This window comes from Choristoneura fumiferana, chromosome 22, assembly GCF_025370935.1.
Source record: "Choristoneura fumiferana chromosome 22, NRCan_CFum_1, whole genome shotgun sequence".
In the NCBI taxonomy this organism is placed as follows: Eukaryota; Metazoa; Arthropoda; class Insecta; order Lepidoptera; family Tortricidae; genus Choristoneura; species Choristoneura fumiferana.
Window position 1 is genome coordinate 4,240,156 of NC_133493.1, and position 19,287 is coordinate 4,259,442.

At 41.3% G+C, this 19,287-nt stretch overlaps 1 protein-coding gene across 1 annotated transcript in view; it reads left to right on the forward strand.

Moving 5' to 3' along the window:
- Positions 1-18,901, forward strand: part of LOC141440570 (ATP-dependent RNA helicase DHX30-like) — a 109,861-nt gene extending 90,960 nt beyond the window's left edge. Inside the window, exons 8-22 of the mRNA XM_074105128.1 lie at positions 609-732; positions 1,374-1,442; positions 4,478-4,595; positions 4,732-4,888; positions 7,167-7,326; positions 7,983-8,134; positions 9,734-9,897; positions 10,407-10,487; positions 12,672-12,744; positions 13,852-13,988; positions 14,263-14,451; positions 16,107-16,254; positions 16,724-16,925; positions 18,360-18,430; positions 18,886-18,901. Of these exons, the coding sequence (XP_073961229.1) occupies positions 609-732; positions 1,374-1,442; positions 4,478-4,595; positions 4,732-4,888; positions 7,167-7,326; positions 7,983-8,134; positions 9,734-9,897; positions 10,407-10,487; positions 12,672-12,744; positions 13,852-13,988; positions 14,263-14,451; positions 16,107-16,254; positions 16,724-16,784 (1,633 nt within the window). The 3' untranslated portion in view covers positions 16,785-16,925; positions 18,360-18,430; positions 18,886-18,901. The remainder of the gene's footprint in view (positions 1-608; positions 733-1,373; positions 1,443-4,477; positions 4,596-4,731; positions 4,889-7,166; positions 7,327-7,982; positions 8,135-9,733; positions 9,898-10,406; positions 10,488-12,671; positions 12,745-13,851; positions 13,989-14,262; positions 14,452-16,106; positions 16,255-16,723; positions 16,926-18,359; positions 18,431-18,885) is intronic.
- The last annotated feature ends 386 nt before the right edge of the window (positions 18,902-19,287 follow it).

The following is a 19,287-nucleotide window of genomic DNA, read 5'->3' on the forward strand; positions in this document are numbered from 1 at the left end:
ACGGTTTGATACGAATTTCGGAGTAGCCCAGACTGGTAGACGGATGCTATTTGTGATGAAACTGGGTGGATACGTCTTTTATTGGATTTAGAACAGTACCTATCTTATTATTTCGGTATTACTTCTTGGGATAATTTTGGTTTTCGCTTGAGATTCCAGTTATTCAGGTTTCACCGTATTTTGACTTTGACTTTATTACCTAATAAAATTGATGATTCGGTTGCAACTGGGGTCAATGACTTTAATCATTATGCTAGTATGGATATGCTGCGGGATTCTGAGCTTGGTGTTGTTAGAGAAGGACAAGTCTTTTTTATATTTACGGGACAACGTTGTAAATAACTGTACTTATTTACTTCTGAATTAATTTAACATTACATTATAAACTAATAATTAAAACGGTTCAACTATGTGACTACAATCAATACTGCTTATTAAATGACTTCCAGTTTAATAATACACATAATGTTCCAGTTAAGAGGATCCTCACGGTTTAATCAGTATCGCGAGTGTAATTAGCGGCGTATCCATATTAACATTACCACCTAATATCTCGCATCGCATTACTAAATCACCGATTACTTTATTACTTCTCTTTCCATCCACAGCGAACAGATAGCCGCGACTTTGTCGGCGTCGCGAGTGTCAGTGTTGGTGGGGGCGGCGGGCTGCGGCAAGTCGTCGCGCGCGCCGGTCGCGGCGCTGCGCGGGAGTGCCGACGCGACGGTGCTTGTACGTATACAATGTGAAGTTGGCCTTGACTTTGTAATCAGTAATTTATTTGCACAAACATGGTACAAAGAAGATGGTTTACATAATAGTAGTTTATGCAACCGTTACATAATAGGGGTCCTTGAAACACGAGTGTGGTTTTATCATAAAAGGATCACATGAGTGTTTTAAGTGCTAATGGTACAGTTGCATACAATATGTTATCTACACACCTATTAAGTATAAGTACTCTAAGATAGAGTTCAGAAACCGATGGCAAATGACCTGCATTGCATTACTGACTTGTTCTACCAATGACATATTATCCATAGGTGTTAAACTAATGTACTTAATAAATAAGTTGAAACAGATCAAGGAATTATCCCTACTAATCCCTACTTATATTATAAATGCGAAAGTAGCTCTGTCTGTTACGCTTTCACGTCGAAACCACTGAACCGATTTTGATGAAATTTGGTCCCCCCCTCTTATGTATAAAAAAAATACAATTAAGTATCTTAAATAGATGCTAGCATAACATTACCACTGGATTCGATTCCCGAACAGAGTAAGTACTTATATGATTTTAATGCAGCTTTTCTTTCAACTTTTTCCGACATATTAATATGTCTTAACAGTTATTTTTTATTTGTTACGCTTAGGTCGCCGGGCCGCGTCGCGTGGCTGCCATAGGACTCGCGAGGCGGGTCGCAAGCGAACTGGGCGAACAGGTAAGTCATCATCATCATCATCAGCTGAAATACCACTGCTAGACATAGGTGATAAGCAAATAATTATTTAAATCAGGCGTTAATTTGCGGAGGTGCCATATAAACGACCGTGAACTTTTGTGCTCTGATGATGAACTCTGGTTGAGCTCGAAACGGGTCAGCATAGTGTGCTGTTGCGATAGTTGGGTTTGTCTAATGCATGTGTGTTCTTACGGTGTGGAGGCGAAGGAGTTGTATGATATGAACACATATTTGTTACATAGATGGGAAAAGTGTACCTAGGTTATTAAGATTGTTTTTTTGGAATCGTTTTGTATCTTTTATTTCTATTCCAAATTTTTTGTTACTTTTACGGTCATCCCGTAAAACCTATATCGAAAACACAAACTGAAATATAGATGCACAGAAAAACCAGAAAAATAAGACCAGCGCTGGGAATCGAACCCAGGTCCTCGGCATTCCGTGCCGTGTGCTATACCGCTACACCACCGCTGGACAACGATACAGACACGAGTTGCTCCTATGCACCTCATATCTCAGCTTGTGTTGTTTCTTATTTAGCCACTGCACTGCACAGCTTTCGGGGAAACGCATCCTAAGGTAGACTTCCGAGTAGGGCGGCTCCGGCGTCACTAACACAGCGACAGTGACGCTGCGTTCGAACGTTAGTTCATAGTTTCCGTACGCATAATACTATAGCTCTATCGCCGCGTCACTGTCGCTGCGTTAGTGACGCCGGAGCCGCTCTACTCGGAAGTCTCTTCGCCGACGACAGTGACGCGGCGTTCGAACGTTAGTTCATACGTTTCCGTACTGCATAATACTATCGCTCTATCGCCGCGTTACTGTCGCTGCGTTAGTGACGCCGGAGCCGCTCTACTCGGAAGTCTCTTCGCCGACGACAGTGACGCGGCGTTCGAACGTTAGTTCATACGTTTCCGTACTGCATAATACTATCGCTCTATCGCCGCGTTACTGTCGCTGCGTTAGTGACGCCGGAGCCGCTCTACTCGGAAGTCTCTCGCCGACGACAGTGACGCGGCGTTCGAACGTTAGTTCATACGTTTCCGTACTGCATAATACTATCGCTCTATCGCGTTACTGTCGCTGCGTTAGTGACGCCGGAGCCGCTCTACTCGGAAGTCTACCTTAAATTTCTCCTATGATTCACATTGTCAATATTTGAAGACTTCATAGTTGTGCAATGTGGTAAGATTCACATCATCCCGGCCGTTGACTTAATAATAAACTCAAGGACTGTGTCGCTAATTCCGAAGCTAACTGACAAATTTATTAATATGAATGTGAAAATGATGAATTTGTGACACTTCAATTTATGTGTGTGGAGGTTTTTTTTAAGAACGAGTTGTCGGGTAATAATTTACATTAATTAACCCTGACAACGGATAAACATAATTAGGCTGACCTAGAGCTGTACGGAGCTGCAATAATCATCATCATCATCATCACCAGGGAGCGTAACTTTGGTGCGGGTGACGTCATTATGATGTGAAGTCACCTAATTATAGGATGTTTTTAAAACAAAATTACAACACTGCTATGATGCTAATGACTCTTTTTTATCCATATAAAAACACTCTGTATTTAGCTAGACGTCATACGTCTGTCATCGGCACTAAAACGCTCGCTGCTCATCACGTGCTATGCAAGGTATTAAGTAAATGACTGAAGACCTGAGAGTAGTGTGTTCAGTTCAGAATCGTGAGGAGGATCTATTACGCTATACTTTAAACCAGGTTGCGTCTTTAGGTTCCAGAGCCAAAATGGCAAAAACGGAACCCTTATAGTTTCGTCAAGTCCGTCTGTCTGTCTGTCTATCTGCCCGTCCGTCCGTATGTCACAGGAATTTTACTCGAAAACTACAAGATGTATGCCAATGAAATTTGTAGTACATATGTCTTGTCAAAGCCGCTATTTAGTTTTGTAGTTAAATTACAAAAATAAATATTTATAGGGGGCTCCATACACGTAACAAAAATTGAAAAAAAAAAATATTAACTCGCATCAACTTGTGGCACATAGTTCGACAGCTCTTTTGAAAAGATAGTAAGGTTTCTCAAAAACTTTTTTGATTAAGTGAAGATTTCCGGAAATAATCGCTCCCAAAGTAGCAAAAATTGTGTCGTAAACCCCCCCCCCCTTCTATCTTGTAAACCGTTTTTCCAAAAAAGTATGCAAAAAATATGGAAAGGTAACGCTTAATAAATACTTTCAACGAAAATTGGTTTCAACATGATCGGATATACCGTTTTTTGAGTCATTGCCGAAAAACTGCGCTTCTCAAAAAAAGGACGTAAGTACCGTGAAGATACGCTCTCTCTGGTAATAATAGATTTTAAGACTGTAGTAAGTGTTTAATTGTGTTATAACGCACATAATATTACTTGATTTTTTCGTAATGGCTACGGAACCCTATCGTGGGCGTGTCCGACACGCTCTTGGTCGGGTTTTTTAATGCCTCATTTACTGTTCCTAGTCTAATAATTTACAAATTCAATATATGCATATCATCATTATTATCCTAGCGAGGTTGCATATTTTATTTTAGGCCAATTTTCAGTAGCTTTTCAAGTAGTGACGAGTGTAGAATTACCAATTAAGTAGAATTACCTACTGATGTGGCGAAAAATAGGAATATATTTTGAAATATTTAAAATATTACCGAGTAAATGCATATAACTAAGTGTCTGAGGTTTTGAGTTTAACAATTAACACCTTGTATTAACATCTTTAGATGAGTGAGTATTAGATAGGTTTGTGGTAGGTATTTGTTAGCCTATTTGTTAGAGAATCCGTGTGCAAATTTTATCGTCCTTTGGCAGGGACACCAGTGGTATGATTTGGAGGACATGTAGTATCTTTCTTGGCTCGAGGTTTTGCTCATTTACCATTTTATCTTATCATCATTTCATCGCGTGATTGGCACTACCGAGATTTGAAGCCGGGACCTTTAGTTTCATAGTCGCTCCGGACATACTTTGCTCGGAGTTGCCTTTAAGGACTGAATTCCACAGGTGGCAGACACAGTGGGGTACCAAGTCCGACTTGACTCGAAGCCGCCGCGACCTCCTGCTGGCTCCATACTCTACTGCACCTCTGGAATACTCCTCAGACGGCTGCAGACGAACCCTGGTGAGTCAATAAGTTAATTATTAAACTTAATCAAAAAATTAGCAACGGGACTAACCAACAGAGAACTAAAGTCATCGAGAACTTTCATGCGGGCTCTAAAAGTTTACTTTTTCTAAATCTCACTGTTTCATTTCAGGTTTACACGGTTGCACTCACGTGTTCATTGACGAGGCGCACGAGAGAGACGTCAACACTGACCTCTCTCTTTTGTTGCTGAAAAGAGCTGTGCACCTAAATCCGGAACTCAGGGTCGTCGTTATGAGCGCCACCTTGGATACTGAAGTGTTTACTAGGTATGTACATCCTGGGCTGTTTAAATATTTGTATCAGAGACCTGACGTTATGGTTACCTACCACGTAACTCATTCGTCATTCTCATTTAACAGCCACCATATGCACTACCACTCGGCCTGCCGCCGAGACGGTAAAGTTGCCGATCTGTCGAAGATTACATTTCCGAGTGTCTAATGTCGAATAGAGAATTACTGCGTGGCAAATATAGCCGTGGGAAGTATCATGAAGTGTCTCTTGGCCTCTTGGCCGTTTTCAAAATCACATCACTCGAACAAATTGTTCGAAAATTGTTAAAATTGTGCTGTATGTAAGCCTCAAATAATTCTATCGAAAACCTCATTTGTTTTTTCGTTGAATTCTTATTCCGTCGCATTCTGTGTTAGTCTCTCGTTCTTTATTCGTCTTCTTCGTTATCCGTCGCTGTCATCTTTTGTGATTTTTTTAACTTGTCTTTCTGTTAGCTACGTCTTTTTCATTATTTGTCACGGTTTTTCTCTCATTTGTCTCTTACAGAATTTGACCGAAGAAAATAGTGACGGACAGCGAACTAGACGAATAAAGAATGAGTGATACAATACAGAATGAGACGAAATAAGAACTGAACAAAAATTACAGAGACGAGTTATGCTTCCGAAATAATAATTTGAGTTAGTATTGTAGTAATATACCGTTTTTTAGTTATCGAGTGATATTTTAACAGGATGTGGTTAATAATCGGCTCTCCGGGTCGCTCGGTGACTTTTAAGATTATTCAGGTCATACCTACCTACCTACCATTGATAAAATACGTAAGCACAGAGTACATATATAACAGAGACACCGCCTAATACTGGCTATTCAACTGGCTATTTTTCTTTCCTTCGATTTTCCAATAGATGGCACCAGTGAGAACACAAATAACACGATACGTATTGCCATCTAGTGAGACACTAAGGATACGGTACACTGACAACAACCAACAAGCTCACCAACTGTAGATACGCATGATGTCTCTGTCTTATTTACGTCATTAGAAGAGAATGGCATGTTTCTCTCAAATAGTTTCGACGAATATGAGCAAGCGCGGGGCAAGCCCAGCAAGCGCATTCCGATTATTCGCCATCTAGCGTCACAATTGCAAAACACTACGAAAGCCTCATAGCTGAAATGTAGCCACATGTAGCCTATACTTTCGTATTCTCAATTTATTATTTTTATGGTGTTTCTTATCTTCAAATTAAGGAGTTGAATTAAGGTTGATGTGAAGTTGTGTTTATAAAATATGCTAGTCTTTATTTTAATCTTAATATTTCTACTTAATTCGGCTTATTCACATTTTATAATTGTATTAAATATAGCTTGTAGGGATTGGTAGGCCATGACGTAAGAAAAAATCTGCCATATTAGTCTCCGAGATAAAACCAGCCGTAACATCACAAATCTATAATGAAGCTCATCTGCTTCAATATAGTAATTTATATTACTCTGCTATGTCGCTACACTCTTGACAGAGTGGAAGTGGTTGTCAGTTAAGGAACCGTAATGAACCCTCTTGACGACTTTCTTGGGAAAATGCTGAGGTGGTTTCAGATTGTGTTCAATACTGCAGTGCTGGAGACCGGAGTTCCTAGCTGGCAATAGAAAACGCTACTGCCTACTCTCAAGATCAATTCAGGTCCATCTTATTCTAAAACCGGATGCGATACAGCTCACATACGCACAATTCACCATTTTATCTCCTGTTAGAGTCCATCTCTGCTGACACGGAGTGATGTGTATTAGTACACGTCTTTTTCGCTCTTATTGCGTGGACACAATCCGTTTTTTGATCGTCTCAAGCCGATTCCGGCTCAGAATTGCTCAGCAAGCTATGGAGAGAGCTATGCTCACGGTTTCTCTACGGGATCGAATCAGAAATGATGAGAAACGTAGAAGAACGAGGGTCACCGACATGGCCAAGCGAATTAGATCATTGAAGTGGCAATGGCTGTCCATATAGCACGGAGGACAGATGGCCGTTGACGCCGAAAATTCTCGAATGGAGACTGCTGATCGGCTAACGCTGCGTAGGACGTCCGCCAACGAGATAAACGGAAGTCGCGGGTTCACGGTGGATGCAAGCCGCTTCCAACCGAGGCAACTGGAGGTCTATGGGGGAGGCCTATTCCAACAGTGGACGTCCTGCGGCTGATATGATGATGATAATGCAAGTCGATTCCGCCACGACAGCTTTGAGGAGACCCTTAAAAAAAATGTTTCGAGTTGGTTGAATGAAACTGTTCGTGTGTATCATTCCAGATATTTCGACTCGTGTCCGATTATAGAAGTGCCAGGAAGGACTTTTCCAGTGCAAACGTCGTACTTGGACGACATCAGACAGAAATATAATCTAGAACTTTCTAGTACTTCGGAGATTTGCAAGAAGGAAGATGCAAAGCCTTTCGTCAACTGTCAAGAGGTATTTACTCTGCCTAGCACGCTTAATAAACTTAGAACTTTTTTGTTTTTTTTACAAGCTTTTATTTAGTTTCACCTGTCCCGTTGTGTCTGTCTGTAATTAAATCATGCAAGTTAAATTTGACCAACTTCCAGTAGTCAGATTGACTTGAAATTTGGAATACTTATGTAAATCGCGTGACAATACAATAATCTAGTAGTGACATCCTGGTAGTCCAGCCAAGATCGTCTCCGCAGGACGGAACTCTTCAACGATTAATAGCATCAACTTGAAATTTCGTATGCAAATGTATTTTAATTGAAAATGCAAGTATAGTCAACAAAAGGTACAGTCAGCAAAAAACCTTGTATTAAAAATGTATTTTTTTATGGTTAGATTATTTATGTACAAAAATTAAATGACATTTTCATAAAGAAATCATAATCCCACTAATATTGTAAATACAAAAGTCTGTAAGTATGTTTGTTTGTTACTCCATTACGTCCAAACCGCTGAATCGATTTAGATGAAATTCGGTATACAGATAGTTTGGGTTCCGGGAAAGGACATAGGAAAGGAAATTTTGAACTAACCGTTAATGACGCTGATGCTTAAGAATATATGCTGTGTAAATGCCAAATGCGCTGAATTAAAATTCCATCCACTATAAATTTCAGGTTGCGGATGTCATAAAGGCTGTAGACAGGGCGGAGCCGGAAGGCGCCATTTTGGTTTTTCTTCCCGGTTGGGCAGAAATCAAGCAAGTCAAACTGCTACTGGACCAGAGTTACGCAGACAGCACGCACATGATACTGCCGGTCCATTCCAGGTTCGTATTAAAAATATGATGATGATGACGTTTTCTTGTGTGCTCGAGTTTTCTCGTGTGATTGATTTTTTTTGTGTGCTTGAGCATCGAATTTATAAGGCACATGAATTTATAAGGGACATTTATCTGTCGTGTTGTGTCGTGACGCGTCAGAACGGCATCGGCTCCATACATTTTAGATGGTTGCGTTAACGGGAGCGCCAAAGTTCGCATACTCTTCGCTAGTTATACCACATTTTTTGTCCGAATCATCGTTTGTCATATTTTTTTTCCCACTGAAACCTTAAATTTTTCGGAAAATTTGAAATGGTTATCTTATCTGTGGCGAAGCGTCTATAGAACCCGATTCCTAACGGCTTGCCCAATATTTACAAAATAGGACAACAGGACGTTTAGGATTTGGGAAAGATGTAAGCCATTTTAAATAAATATCTGACGCTTCGCCACTGCATCCTATAGAAAAGTATAGGTTAGGTTTGTTTTATAACAATTCTGAACAATCATTGGATTCAGAGAAAAAAGAGTTATGACAAACGATCATGCTGACATACATTACATTCGGACTGTCAATGAGCAGGGAGCGTAACTTTGGTGCCGATGACAGACGTATGACGTCAAGCTAAATACAGAGCGTTTTTATCCAGACCTCTTTAGTTTACTGATACTCGTACGAGTAAAATCAATGTCAGATAGAACGCAGTCAATTTTCATGGATGGTTTTGGGATTTGGAATTGCCAGAAGTTTAAAAAAATTGATTTACATGAAGAAAGGTTTTGACCTTCAACAATATTTTGCTCCATGTGCGGTTATGAGCATTATGACCAGTACAACGCCAATTTGTAACTGGCGGAAGATTCGAGATTTATATTGCCCTGAGTGTACACGTGAAATTTATTTATGTAAATAAAAAGTAATATTTTTTGTTACAATTAGATTACCCAATGAAATATTTTATTCAGATGGTATTTTAAATTTACATCAACACTAAATTGAAGAGTCATTAGCATCATAGCAGTGTTGTAATTTTGTTTTAAAAACATCCTATAATTATGTGATTTCACATCATAATGACGTCACCCGCACCAAAGTTACGCTTCCTGTCAATGAGTATGCGAGCCGATATGGAACCTACGTTCACATTTATTTTATCTGATGCAGCTTGCTGGTGTTGTGTCGCATCAAATCTAGAGAGAGAGAGAGAGAGAGAGAGAGAGAGAGAGCATCACAACACAACACGACAGATAAGTGAATGCGGCTTCAGTCATTATAAGGATCCAGTTTATAAGTAAGGATCAAGTAAGGTCCGCCCGGATTGCTACCACCATCTTGCTTCCGCTTCACGGCTTGCACTGTTGTGTTTCGGCGTGAAGAGTAAGACAGCCGGTGAAATTGCTGGCACGTGAGGTATCACATCTTAGGCCTCTAGGTTAAATTGGCAACGCGTCTGCAATACCCTTGGTGTTGCAGATGTTTATGGGCGGTGGTGATCTCTTACCATCAGGAGACCCAATTGCTCGTTTGCCATCCAGTCGAATAAAAAAATAAAAAAGTATGAATAAGGATGGCTCTATAATCTATTTTATATTGTATGTAACCAGGTTATCGACGACAGAGCAGGCGCGCATGTTTTCCCGGCCGCTGCCCGGCGTGCGCAAGATAGTGTTAGCTACCAACATCGCGGAGACCTCCATCACTATACCTGACGTCGTGTTCGTCGTCGACTCCGGCGCACACAAGGAGAACCGGCTTGTGGAGGGCACTGGTACGTTCGTACACTGGCTAGATTCATCATCATCCATCATTGTCGCCATCATAAATTCATTCTATTCCTAGTAATATAATAAACAAGAAAGATTATATATGTGTGTGTGTGTGTGTGTGTGTGTGTGTGTGGCTTTTTGCAGAAAATATATTTCGCAAATGATTCATTTCTCAACTGCTGAGAATAGGACATATTTCTACTTTTTGTAGATGTTGATGTTTTAATTTAATTTTGATTCTAAGCAAGTTCTGTCTAAAAGGCCTTATGGAAAGTAGAATATTGAATGCTTTATTTTATTTGGGCTTCCATAAAATATTATGTTTTATCAGAGAGCAGCACTATTCGTATTATGCTGGTCACATTATTTTTACATTTGACATTTCATACTGTCACTTTAGTATCTTGGTTTAATAAACAGAGTATAGGTTAGGTTTATTTTATAACGATCCTGAAGTACTTACAGTTTCAGAATAACATCTTTTGTCTATGCGAATTTTCGTATTTTGCAGGCACGGCGAGCTTGGAGAGTGTGTGGGTGTCGCGGGCGGGGGCGCGGCAGCGGGCGGGGCGCGCGGGGAGGGTGCAACCAGGTCTCTATCACAGTCACTTACGACCAGCCCCGGATCTAAGGGGGGGCAAACCAGGGCACTTGCCCCAGTCGGCAGTATCATGGGGGCGCCAAATCCTTGAGACAAGAAATGAAGAAGAAAAGTAGAAAAATGCTACTCATTGGCAGTTTTAACAGTTTTTCTCAAACACTGAAGAGAGGGGGCGGTTCGAAAAAATCGTAGAGCTGGGGCTGCTTACGACTGGGGTCCATATTAAACGTATTTGTAACACTTTTTAGGGTTCCGTACCTCAAAAGGAAAAAACGGAACCTTTATAGGATCACTTTTTGTCCGTCTGTCTGTCAAGACCTTTTATCTCGGGAACGCGTGGAGGTATCAAGCTGAAATTTATATCAAATACTGAGGTCTACTGTTCCTTGAAGCTGTGAAAAAATCAACAACTCAGAATCTTGAAATTTGCTATGAAGGTAGCTATTATAGCACAATCAACTAGAAATGTCTGAATATCTTGTTTTTTATGTCTGTCTGTAAATATCAAGGACCAATATAATCTGACCCCACACTGCATACATTTTGCTTAAGAGTAGGGCTCTGCATACACTGGATGTATTAAATCACTCGGAAAAAGCGAGAAATATCTTCAAAACACGATTCCCGTTTACTTACATACCTATTAATGGGTACGGAACCCTCGGTGCGCGAGTCCGACTCGCACTTGCCCGGTTTTTTTTCTGCTATAAGCGTGATGTACAGTCGCCATTTGTTAGATATTTATTGTAGTCAAAAATATCTATTCCCAAGGCATGTTTATGCTCCGATATTTTTGATCACCTTGGCTGCTCCGAAATATCCGATTGCGACTGTACTATAAAGTTAAACTGCCACAATAGAGGAACAAAATATATCTTACTATGTTTCATTCGCAAGTTTGTGCAGGTTTCCTCACGATGTTTTCCTTCACCGCAAAGCTCGTGGTTAATTTCAAATGTAATTCCGCACATGAATTTCGAAAAACTCAGAGGTGCGAGCCGGGGTTTGAACCCACGACCCTCTGCTTGAGAGGCGATAGGTCAAACCACTAGGCCACCACGGCTTATGCGACGATTCAATGGTGCGTGTGAAGTTACCAATCCGCACTGGGCCCGCGTGGGAACTATGGCCCAAGCCCTCTTGTTCTGAGAGGAGGCCTGTGCCCAGCAGTGGGACGTATATAGGCTGGGATGATGATGTTTAATTGTCATAAGTATTGTGTAAGTACATGTTATAGCACATTTGGGCGACACGAGGATAGAACCGGTGTATACAATATTAACCGCGTAACGTCGTGTTGCACGACAGGGTGGCTGTGATCAATAAAAAACCGGCCAAGAGCGTGTCGGACACGCCCAAGATAGGGTTCCGTAGCCATTACGAAAAAAATCAAGTAATATTATGTGCGTTATAACACAATTAAAACACTTACTACAGTCTTAAAATCTATTACCAGAAAAAGAGCGTATCTTCACGGCACTTATGTCCTTTTGTTGAGAAGCGCAGTTTTTCGGCAATAACTCAAAAACGGTATATCCGATCATGTTGAAACCAATTTTCGTTGAAAGTATTTAGTACCTTTCCATATTTTTTGCATATTTTTTGGACAAACGGTTTACAAGAGAGGGGGGGGACACAATTTTTGCTACTTTGGGAGCGATTATTTCCGGAAATCTTCACTTAATCAAAAAAGTTTTTGAGAAACCTTACTATCTTTTCAAAAGAGCTGTCGAACTATGTGCCACACGTTGATGCGAGTTTAAAAAAAAAACAATTTCTGTGACGTGTATGGAGTGCCCCCCTATAAATATTTATTTTGTAATTTAACTACAAAACTAAATAGCGGCTTTGACAAGACATCTGTACTACAAATTTCATTGACATACATCTTGTAGTTTTCGAGTAAAATGCCTGTGACATACGGACGGACGGACAGACAGACAGACAGACGGACTTGACGAAACTATAAGGGTTCCGTTTTTGCCATTTTGACTCCGGAATCCTAAAGCCGGAAGTCCAGCGCTGACTCCATCCCAGGAGTCCGCATTTACGCTGAGGCGGGACCATTTCGCCCCATATACAAAATTGTATATTATTTTATTTCATATTGTGTGTATCGAATAAACTTTTTTCATTAATATATCTGACTTGACCTCGAGTACATATCCTTTTCAGGGCACTGCTATAAACTCTACACGAAGGAGAAAGAAGACGATTTCGCGCCGTTCACAACGCCCGAGATACTAAGGTATAGTTTTTATTTCTTTAAAACTGGTATCATCATATTATGATTGGTTTTTGGAGTCTTTTTGTATTTTTTATTTCAACTCCAAATTTGTTACTTTTACGGGTATCCCGTGAAACCACAATTTCAATCATAATTTGATTGCTTAGTAGCGACATCTCTTGTCTGGGTGAGCGGTTAGTTCCGAAAGAGTGTGACGTCTCTCGACGAAACATAGATGTCGCTAGTGCTGCTGCTTAAGTAGCATAGTAGAAATAAGCAACCTGAGATATGTATGCATAGGAAAAATTCGTGTCTAGATTCCTGTCCAGCAGTGGTGTAGGGGTTATAGCACGCAGCACGGATTGCTGAGGACCTGGGTTCGATTCCCAGTGCTGGTCTCTTTTTCTGGTTTTTCTGTGCATCCATGTCTCAGTTTGTATTTTCGATATGGTATCATCATGTCAGCCGAAAGACGTCCACTGCTGGACATAGGCCTTCCCCAATAGAGGAATGAGAGGAGATCCAAGGACCAAGGTATCCAGGATTATTCCAGATATCTCTACATTCCAAATTTCACACAGAAAAATTCTGGCGGAATTACATCGTGGTTTTCATTCACGTTACATTAAAAACAATCATGCAAAATTTCATGACTCGTAAGCCCAGCGTTTGTTATTTCGATATTTGATCCCTACTTGTGGGAATATCGCGATAAAAAGTAGTGTTAATCCAGATGCCCATCTATCTTCATACCAAATTTCATCCAAATTTATTTTAGCGTGAATGAGTAACAAACATACTCACGCACATACTCACAACCTTTCGCATTTATAAATAAAGTACTTGGGCGACCGAGCTTTGCTCGGGTTAAAACTTTATAATAAGCATTTTCGCAGAGATAATACCAGGCCAGATCCATCGACCCCTACATACCAAATTTTATCGAAATCGTTGAAGCCGTTTCCGAGATTCTGATTTATATATAAAATGTACAAGAATTGCTCGTTTATAGGTATTAGATAGATAGATAGATAGGGAAGTAGGATACAACGCTCTGTTCTTAGGAAGGAACCATGCCGTGGAATTTTATAATTGATCAGGTGTTTTCTTTTCATTTTTCTATTGCAGAGTACCTCTTGAGCAGACGGTGTTGGATTGTAAAACGTATGCGCCTGACGAGAAGGTTGAAAGTTTCCTGTCGCAACTGCCCGAGCCGCCTACGCAGAAAGCTATACAGTTAGCTGTTTCTGACCTCATTGATTTAGGTAAATTGTGCTCATTTTATAAGCTTTTATTTAACATGTTAATCCTACTAATATTATAATATAAATGTGAAATTTTGTTAAAAAAAAAACTTTCATTGCCACAACTTAAAATTAGACATTGTAAAAAATAAATAAAAATTTGTGGGAGAAAAACAAAAAGTTGGGACAAAATAAAAACTTTAGGTAATTTTTTTTGGCGCATCCCAAGTTCCACCCTGGGTCATGATTCATTCGACGGTAAATACACTAAAAAGATGATTTGACCCATTTCCAGGTGCCCTAACCCAGTCAGAGCAGCTGACCAGGCTGGGCAGTATACTCTCGTCCCTGAGCGTCCACCCGCGCCTGGGGCTGGGCCTGCTGTGGTCCCCACTGGTGGGCAACTGCGTGGCAGCGGCCACCTGCATCGCGCACGCGCAACTCAACGTCGAGCTGTTCGCTGACGCCGCTGACAGGAGGGACGGTGGGTGGTAAAGGGCTCTCTTGAGCCGTAATAGCTAGCTACGTACTTGAAACGTTCACAGGTTGTGTATTACTGTGGCCGCCATTGGCGTGCATTGGGTCGAGGGTAGGCAAATGGTAGCGTGTGCCCCCCCCCCCCCTGCCTACAGCAGGGTAGGCAGCACTAGCACTGCCTACCCTCAATCATGGCCTACCAATCCCTACAAGCTATATTTAATACAAAAAAACAGCAATAGATGGCACTACTATTAACATTTGTAAATTATAAAATGTGAATAAGCCAAATTAAGTAGAAATATTGAGATTAAAATAAAGACTAGCATATTTTATAAACACAACTTCACATCAACCTTAATTCAACTCCTTGAGAGAAACATGCCATTCTTTTCTAACGACGTAAATAAGACAGAGACATCATGCGTATCTCTAGTCGTCTAGGCTCAGTTGGTGAGCTTGTTGGTTGTTGTCAGTGTACCGTATCCTTAGTGTCTCACTAGATGGCAATAAATATCGTGTTATTTGTGTTCTCACTAGTGCCATCTATTGGAAAATCGAAAGAAAGAAAAATTGCCAGTTGAATAGCCAGTATTAGGGTGATACCATTTGCTTGTACTAGGTGGTGTCTATCTGTTATATTATCTACTTTGTGCCTCAATGCACGCTCCAGCGGCACCAAAGGGACGGCGGGTGGTAAAGTCATCCATTGGTGTGCGTTGGGGCAATCCGAACTCAAACTCAAAACTCACGTAAACACAAATCACAACACTTATTGACAAAAAAAACCCGGGCAAGTGCGAGTCGGACTCGCGCACCGAGGGTTCTGTGCACATTCATAGGGTATGTAAACGGGAATCGTGTCTTGAAAATATTTCTCGATTTTTTCGAGTGATTTAATACATCCAGTGTATTTAGAGCCCTACTCTTAAGCAAAATGTACGCAGTGCGAGGTCAGATTAAATTGGTCATTTATATTTACAAACAGACATCAAAAATCAAGATTTTCAGAATTTTCTAGTTGATTGTTTCATAATAGCTACCTTCATACCAAATTTCAAGTTTCTAGGACAACTGAAAGTGCCCTATAGGTTTTCAGTGCACTGCTATTTGTATGGAAACACGTTGTTTAATGACTGTAACTTTTGATTGCGTTGACTTAGAAGTTTGATTTTTTTAGGGCTTCAAGGGACCGCATATTTGAGTATTCGGTATCAATTTCAGCTTGATACGTTCACGCGTTCCTGAGAAAAAGGGTCTTGACAGACGGATGGACGGACAACAAAGTGATCCTATCAGGGTTCCGTTTCTTCTTTTAACACAGTAAAAACATAAATAGAAGAAGAGAGAAAAATTAGAGACGTTGCGCTGTAGTGTGATGCCAAAAGAACTCAGCTCAGCAATGTGCCGTAGCCCTATAACCAGGGCTGCAGCGCTAAAAACCAATTCCAGGGTAGGCAACTTCTAGTTCTCACCTTCAGCAACGCGACACTCCCCCCTCCCCCCTACAGCAGGGTAGACAGCACTAGCGCTCAATACACACTCCAGCAGCCACCAATATCTGACACATCAAAGCGTGCTGCGATATTTGATACGATTAATTACATTTATTTTTAATTAATTCCACAAATAATGATACCTGAAACGAATTCTTATCTACAGAAATCCGAGAGCGACACTTCAGACCACGTAGCGTTGTACTGGATCCAGGAAGAGTACGAGAGAGTAGTGCGAGAGAGAGGACGGAAGGCGGCGGACGCGTGGTGCGAGAGATATGGCCTCAGGAAGGACCGGCTGGCTTATGCCAAGTGTAAGTTGATTGTTACGAAAATTCTGTTTGCAGCTGGACTTCACGCTGCGTTTTAACCACAGATGTGCGAGGATGTGTTTGTCATGAACCAATAGAAACCCTTCATCCACTTGCTCGTTTTCCATCCAGTCCAGTATGTATGTATATATCCTCCTCGCGCCGCACATCTCTGGTGGAAACAGGTCGGCGGAGCGAGGATATTGGAAACTACTAGCAAACAAGGTAAAATGTAGTTCACATCGCATTACCTGACAAGAGAATTCTTTATGACACCTAATGTGAGAGCGTTCTACGGTGGGTCAGGAATCAAATGGTTCGAAAATGTACGTACAGAAAGAAAGAGAAAGAAAGGTTTATTTTGGCTCCATAAGTACCACCTAAAACTAAGACTAAAACTAGCACTAAAACTATGTTACTTGGTGACACGACAGGATACCAAACCTAACGATTTTCCCATTCCAAATTCCAGCGATCTCCAACCTCTACCTAGAACAGCTCCTCAGCACTCCCCTGGTCCAGCCGTCTCCTGATGTCGAGGAGTTGAACCGCTTCTCGGGCGTGGACGAGCTACTGCCGGCCGCGCTGCTGTGCGGACCAAACCAACTGCTCATTGTCAGGGCTAAGATCAGGACTAAGGGGAAGTTGATGGCTGACATTAAACTGGTTACCAGGTCAGTACTCAGTGTACTAAGTATCCCATGGCTGTGCCATATGGAAGAAATTAGGGCCGGCCATAAAGTATGTCTTAAAAAAAAAAGTTATAAAGTGTGTTGTAATTTTCTCTCTGCGCCTGTTTTCTGTATCGCTTACTATTTCTGGTGTACAATAAAGAGTTATTGTATTGTATGTCACGCCAATTCCTTAACAAAGATGTATTATGTAGCAAAAGAAAGTTTTAGCCTTCAAAGTAGCTAAGTAAAGCAAAGCTAAGTGAGTTTTAATGATGTTTTTCTTAGGTGTCACGTCAATTTCACTCGTCAAGTTTGATTCGCCCGAACGCAAAAATTTCGTAAAAAAAAAAGGTCATTGGGTTTTATTTAGGGGGTTCCAACCATGCCTAAAAGCCTGAAGCCGTGGTGGCCTAGTGGTTTGACCTATCGCCTCTCAAGCAGAGGGTCGTGGGTTCAAACCCCGGCTCGCACCTCTGAGTTTTTCGAAATTCATGTGCGGAATTACATTTGAAATTTACCACGAGCCTTGCGGTGAAGGAAAACATCTTGAGGAAACCTGCACAAACCTGCGAAGCAATTCAATGGTGCGTGTGAAGTTCCCAATCCGCACTGGGCCCGCATGGGAACTATGGCCCAAGCCCTCTTGTTCTGAGAGGAGGCCTCTGCCCTGCAGTGGGACGTATATAGCATGTTACGATACTGGTTACGGGAAAGTGTGATGAAAGAGCTTTTTTCACTACTACAATGATTTCTCTCCAGCGACGGGTCGCGCGCGCACATAAGCAGCGAGAGCGTGAACCAGCGCGTGAAACGCTCTTGCGGCGCGCTGTTCGCTTACAGCGGCGGGCTGCTCTCGCGCGAACGGCGCGCCCTCGTCGTGCGGGGCACCACGCGGCTGGCGCCCGCCGCCGTGCTGGCGCTCGCTCCTGGCGCCCTGCATCAGGTTAGAAAACCCCTGCTAGGGTTCCCACCTTTCCGGAATCTAGCAATGGAATGAGGGCTACCGTTTTTGCACTCACCAGTTCGCGCCACTGTAGACAAAGAGAAAGAAAGAAAGAAAGAAAGAAAGAAAAGTTTATTTTGGCTCCAAAATGTACCACCTAAAACTAAGACTAGAACTAGCACTAAAACTATGTTACTAGGTGACACGGCAGGATACCAAAAAGGGTCTCCACTCAGCATGTGTTGCCGCACATTATGTGCAGTAACGAGCCCAAAAGAGAGAGGGAGGGAGGGAGAGAGAGAGAGAGAGAGAGAGAGAGAGAGAGAGAGAGAGAGATATCAGACACAAGAAAGCGTAAATACATAACTTAATATCTGATACGACTCTATTTGTACGGCCGGTAGGACGTGCCAGATATTTTTGCACGCCCCGCTGTGAGAGATATTAATACAGGTGACTATTTGTACACCATTTTTTTTTTGTTTTTCCAGGTTGAGACTCAAGACGATACCACAGCGCTTTATCTTCCCCGGCACAAGCTCAGAATATACGTTCCTACTAGGTATCTATACATTCTTTAACCTATTTTAACCCCCGACGCAAAAAGAGGGGTGTTATATGTTTGACCGCAATGTGTTTCTGTGTGTCTGTCTGTGGCACCGTAGCTCTTAAACGGGTGAAGCGATTTGAATGCGGTTTTTTTAAAATTTGAAACCAGGCTTTCTGGCGATGGTTCTTAGACATGTGTTATAAAAAACGGTCCCTTTTTGAGATATTGAACTTTGAAGTGACAATGTCGGGGGTTTTCCAAGTTTTTGTTGGTTAGGTTATATACCCTGAACAGAAAGTATTATTCGCAGTAGTTCATTTAGTTCCTTGCTTTCATTCTTAGGGTGAAGCCAGACGAGCGTAATTTTTTTGAGTCGATTTTTTTTTCCTTTTTTGTATTGAAGCAAATACTTACTGCGAATAATCCAACAAGAAGTCGATTAATAATAAATTTCGCTCGTTTTCCAGCCAAGTCGACCACATCATGAAACTCCGAGAAATGTTTGCAAACACTTTTCAATACTACACAGAACGGAATCCCAAAGAGGTTTCCTACGAAGAAAATACTGTTGTATCGAGATTTAAAGTGAGGCTCGTCAAAGCTATAGGGAGGATGCTTGTGGAGGCCCATAAAGAACTTAAAAATACAACTGAAGATAATGAAAGATAAATAAAACTATTTGCTGCAACATGTATTTTTGTATTTATTTTAGAGAATATAGTAGATCATACAACAATAACATAAAGTTATATATTTAGTTTTATTGATTTGATTGATTTTTAGGGTTCCGTGGCCCAAGCCCTCTTGTTCTGAGAGGAGGCCTGTGCCCAGAAGTGGGACGTATATAGACTGGGATGATGATGATGATA